We start from the raw sequence: 5,750 nt of genomic DNA, 5'->3' as shown, positions 1-5,750 counted from the left end.
TTTAAGTCTGTGCAGAGCCTTCTTAAAGAGCTCCTCCCTTAGGAATTGTTTAAAAGAAGTGAAGAGCAGTGCTTTAAATGACTGAGATGAGTTGGAAAGGTTCCCTTGAGTCTAGGCAATGGAGATAAACGATAGCCCATGTCTATGCTGCATACACTTGTTAGGGTTTGATAATAATATAGGAAAGTGCAAAAGCAGAAAAGACTGTGTAAGTGGCCTATACATTTATAGTTTTCATTATTGCACTATTTATCTTTGCACTTGAGTTTTTGGAAATTAAAGACTAGTTACTTTCACTTTTGTTTCTAGTCTTTTCTACTTTCTTGCAAAATTGTTTTCAATATCCCACCCAAAGTTAAACTCATATGCAATTACATATGCTTTATAAGGCCAAGAAAAAATATGTATTAATGTTGTCTATGTAACAGTAAAATTTGTTTTGATAAAACTTTTAATATAGATCTTTATTTGCCCATAAAATTCTTTATAAATATGAGCTTTATTAAACTGTTGATGAAGTAAAGTAAAAGCTTAGGATAGGAAATATGTCTTATGTATATAAAATTGTGTCTCTGAGATCCAACTTCCAGCCTAGTATGGCCTGGTTTGGGGGTGTTAGTATGTTTTCATTTAGCAAATGGTATCTGAGTCTTACTGGACAAGTGCTTAAGAACCTGGAAATAAATAGGTGGCAGTCCCTCTTCTGTGTAGCTCTCTGTAAGGTTCATGTAACTTCTCCATAGTCTATGTCACATACTGATATTTTGTGAAGTGAGTGTTTCTTTAGAAAATTTAAGATTGATGCTTTTTGAGGGATGGTAATAGCAAAGGATACAGGACTTTGATTTCACCATTGGCAGTTTTATAGCTTCATTGATACGCTCTACTCAGAGAACAAAGAGTGTACTTGTGAGTGTGTGATGCTGTATTCAGAATGGCAAAAAGGAAACAAAGAAAAAGAAGAAGCAAATTGAGTTTTCTCAGTGGAACAGAGAGATGTATTTTTGGCTAGAATTGTTTTTATAGGTTACTTAATGGTTTTATTCTCTATTCTTTTCCTGTAGTTTTTTACACACCTCATACTTAAAACCAGCAAGTAAGAGGCCTTTTTTCAGATTGTTTTGGAAGGTCTGAATGTGTTCTGGATGGGGGTGTTGATTGTGACATGTTCTTCCCATCATGTTCTTTGGTCACTGTGGCTCATAGTATTTGCAAATTCTGTTGAAAATTCAATGGTGTATTTGAAATGAGAATATCTTCTACATTTGGATGTGTGTGGCTAGATTCCATGATGTGGCATGGTTGTAGAGCCTTGATTTAATTTAAATAGAAAGTTTAACCGTAGTCCAGATTTTAGGTTTATGTACAGGAATTGTGCCAGGTACTTGTCTAAATGTGGACCAGTTTTGGAGATGAAAGGTAATGAATGTGGATTTGACTCTAGATAATTCTATACCCAAAACTACAAGTTAAAGGCTCACGTCATTAGAGTTACCTACATTTGATGGCCTTAGCTCTTTAAATGTGGATGACATTCAGCATTATATCTGTGAATTTCCTTAGGAAAAGAAAAGTTCAGTCTTTATACCTTTTCTTGAAGGCTAAATTTACCACATATGGAAGTAAGAACATTGTAGCAAGTGGCTTTATTTTTTTAATGGAGTTTAACCAGCTTAATTAATTCCTTTCCCTACTTTGAATCACTTATTTCCCGTATATAAGTAAAGATCAGTAACCCCCACCCCCAGGTGATTTTTGTTGTCTGCCTCCATTTCCCAATCCTATCACACAATGAATTACGGGTATCCCTCTTAAGTCCTGTAGCACTTTAGGGGGAGGGGGCTCACAAATACCTTTGAAAATCTGATAAAAGTGATGGACCCTCTTCCCAGGGGAAAAATGCACATAATACAGATAATTTTGCTAAAACCTCAGGGTCATCACTTACCTTCTGAAACCCAAATTAGAAAAATTTTTGCTCTGAGCAAACTATAGAAAACTGTAATACAAATAATTGATGAAATTAAGAGCTATTGGCTTAAAACATTTCAGATTGGGATTATTATCACATGGTGGCCCCTACTAGTGAAAAGTGTCATTGCAGCTAGTGTTGTTAGACTTTATAACATCCAGATAGAAGGAAAAGAGAAGTAAAGTTCTGAGAGCTATTTATAAGGAGTCAGGTCATCTCCAGATGTGGGAGCCAGTCCTGGTTCAAGGTAGGGGTCAAGGTGCCTGACAAGTTAGCAGGGTAGAGTTTGATAAACCATGCTCAGGATGCCAAGGGGTTAGCCATTATCTTAACCCCTTCCTCACCAAAAGATTTTAGTTTTGTCTGTTGGGAAAAAAAGATGGCACTAGGGAAAAAATAAGTTGCCTTACAACTTTGCTGGAACACATCAGTTTGGTAAAGTGTGGGACACTAGGATTATTTTTGAGAAGGTGCATAAAACCAAAGTAAATTATTCTCTATGTAGAACATTATTTACTAGTAACATTTGTTTGGGTGTATTAGCTTTGACGATTTTTACCAGTAAATACTGATTTTATTTAAAACTGGGAATCCAGTTTACATATAGGATAGTTGATATATCCATCTTTTCCCCATGTAAAGAACTGTCTAAAAGATTTATGCATACTTTTTACTTTTCTCTCTTGATACCATGGGGTGGGGGTGGGGAGGACTTTGACTCAACAGCTGACAAACGTCTTCAAATTTAAAAATCAAGAAGCAGCACTTTAAGTCTAAATCCACGCCATTTCAGTGCATGTTTTAGTTTAATAATGATTTTTGGTGCATGCCTTTGGGCTTATTCAAAAGTGTACAATAGAAAAGTGTATTTCCTTTCATAGAGAGGAGATGTTTTTCTACTTTGCAACATGTGATTACAAAAATCTTCCTCTGTGGGAAGATTGACCATGAACTACTGAAAAGTATATATTTTTAGATATACAGAAGGAATCTACACGGGGCAGCATTCAGACCTATATAGAAGTCATAAAATTCTGTATAGGACCAAAAGGAAGTAACATAAAACACTTAAACAGACTATGTTGGGTAGAAATACCTTCCGATCTTGCAATGACTTCCAAAATGAAAATGCCACAGAAGTTTGCTGAAACTTTTGTTTGAATTTTCTCTGTCAGTGTATTTAGCCCAAATGCAATGGCTTTGGGTTAGCACAATGTAAGAATCAAAACACAAAACTAAATAGTTCAGTCTGGTTTGCCAATCCAGCCTGACTGAAATAAGTAACCAATCACTTGCAAACTGAAAAACTGTCCAACTCCTCTAAGGTTTTGACAAAATAACCTTGGCTGATGTGGGAACAGTCCCACTTTGATTTCTGACCTGACAGCGAAGATTCATGCTTGACATGATTTCAAACCTGACAGTGTCTGTTTAAGGAGCCATGGTACAGTTTGCTAATTCAATCCCAGATACCTGTTGATTACCTGTAAGATCTAGAGTTCAAAGTAGCCAGCAGCCGTATCCCTGAGTGCTCTGTGCCCATCAGATAATGTGAAGTAAGCAGAGTTGGGACAGGTCAAAAGCTCTGAGTATTGGCCTCAGAGCAGAGCCCTAGATTCAAGAATTGTATGTGCTTTCTTGGGAGTCACTGAACTAATGTCCCACACTGCGTTACTTAGTGGTAGATGCTCTCCAAGAGGAGGCCCAGAGCACACATCCGAATTGCTTGTGGTACTCAGAGAGGGGGTGCTAACTCTGATGCCCTGGCCAAATTCCAGTTTAGGGATGTGGGTCTTCTTGTCATTCTAATTGGAAATGTGCATCACTTTCCATTTTTCCTGTTGCTCTCAGTGCAAACTACACAAGTCTGTTCCTTTGCCCCAATCCCAAGTCTCCAAGATACTGGTATTACATGGGCCAGGTTCATGCCTTATCTTGATACACAAGAGTTGAAGAATGAGAGCTTGACATCAGGATGCCTTATACTTGGAGGGTAGACTCTTGTGATGCTTGGGGATGAAACCTGCCCTCTTTTGGCATATGTTAGGGAGCGTGCACTGGTTGGAAGCTTCCAACCATAAGGTGTGAGCTGAAACCAATTTCTCCTCTTTTCTTATAGCATGATGAGAAAGTCTTTTGGGTTTTCAGCAGTTGGGGAAGGCCGGAGTTCTGCAGCTTTAATCTGGGTAACTAAAGCTGGTTTAATTTTTGGTAACTAAGGCTGGTTTGAGCAAGACTTCGGTAAATTAACTGGGTTCTCAGATGCCACAGACTCCGTGAGAAGTCACCATTATTTTTAGTGGCCGTGATGGAGTCCCCCTGTAGCCATTACTTTACGATTACATGCAGAGTTGCTTTATTTTGAGCTTTTTGTGTACACACAATCCCAAACTGGAAAACTTAAAAAGGAATCCTGCTGTGAAAGGTATATATTACTCTAGATTTTTCTTACTGTAAATATTGTAAGATTGTAATACTGTCAATATTTTATTAACCAACAAATGTTAATCTATGTGAAATCAGACTTATTTTAAATGTGCTTCTTATTTACTGTGTGTGGTCCCTGTTGCTGACAGTATTAAGTTATATTCTGATGTAAGATTAACTTTATTAAAGAATGTAAACATTAATGTTTCCTTATGGGAAAACAAATAAAGTATAAAGAAGACAATTCTTTTCATTGAAATATACTGTGTATTTACACTTGCTAGACCCAGCACCACTTATAAACTTAGTACACTGTCCAGTTTCAGTTAACACAGCTGACACGGTTGTGCTCCACTTGAAAGTCTAAGCCTTGGTGTTGTTGGAATATAAAGTTTGTATTTGTCTGCTGTGAATCATCTTGAAATTTCTAATCAAGTTTGTAAAATTTTTATAGTAAAACATTTTAATGACAGTTTAAAAATTATCTTCTCTAAAGAATGGTCAAAACAATGTCCTTTCAGAAATGGAGTTGCTCTTCACTATCTTTCCAAAGTGACTCTGGTTAAATGGACCAGGCGTATATTAGTTAAAATCTAGGGCTAAGTTCTTGATATTCTTTGAGTTTACAAGTTAATCCTTATTGGAATTGTGCCAATATACAATAGAATATCATTAATTTGCACTGTTTGGGGACCCCATTTAAGAATGCTGAATTTTGCCAACTAAAAAGTAAGCAAATGCAATTTAAAAAGTAAATTTGAGCATTCTGTGTTAAATATATGCAGTTATTATCATATGAAGAAGCGCAGTGTGTTGGGCTGTAATATAACCATATTTGCTGTCATGTTCTCCCATCTCAGTGCTGGGAACTCACCATGTGGAAACCAAGCAACCGTGTTGTGCATCAGCCGGCTTGAGTTTGTTCAATATCAAAGCTGAAGCTAGCGAGGTCTGCTGTACTGCTTATTGAAGTATTGTGATTCTTTTAGGCATTGGTTCTTACAAAATATATACTGTAACAGTATACTTTGTACAGATTTAAATTTTATTTGAAAAAATGAAATAAAGTAGGCAAAAAATAAAGATGTTTATTTTTCATGTGACTACATAAACAAATCATCAGTCTTGTTTCAGTGTTTTTGTGGGGGAGGGATCTGGTTGGCCCATTTGTATTGGTTTGGTTTGATTTTTGGTCAATGGAGACACCTCCAGGACCTCAGAGCAGGTGGTCTGTCTGCCTGCTACTCATTCTCAGTTGGCTGCAGGCATGAAATGTGTTCTCACAGGAAACCCCCATTTTATTTTGAAACATTTATTTCCTTATAAGATTTTTGTGTGTGAATAAACTCCC

General features: G+C 36.8%; 1 protein-coding gene across 1 annotated transcript; it reads left to right on the top strand.

Annotated features, from left to right (window-relative positions):
* Positions 1-5,125: 5,125 nt before the first annotated feature.
* On the top strand, positions 5,126-5,516 carry Igip (IgA inducing protein; the record flags this gene model as incomplete). The annotated part of the gene is made up of 1 exon (XM_028762708.1): positions 5,126-5,516. A coding segment is annotated over one exon (213 nt), but the record flags the coding sequence as incomplete, so codon positions are not given.
* Between the last annotated feature and the right edge of the window lie 234 nt (positions 5,517-5,750).

This window comes from Grammomys surdaster, unplaced genomic scaffold (genome assembly GCF_004785775.1).
Source record: "Grammomys surdaster isolate TR1022 unplaced genomic scaffold, NIH_TR_1.0 135, whole genome shotgun sequence".
NCBI lineage: Eukaryota > Metazoa > Chordata > Mammalia > Rodentia > Muridae > Grammomys > Grammomys surdaster.
This window is presented reverse-complemented; position numbering and strand designations above follow the sequence as displayed.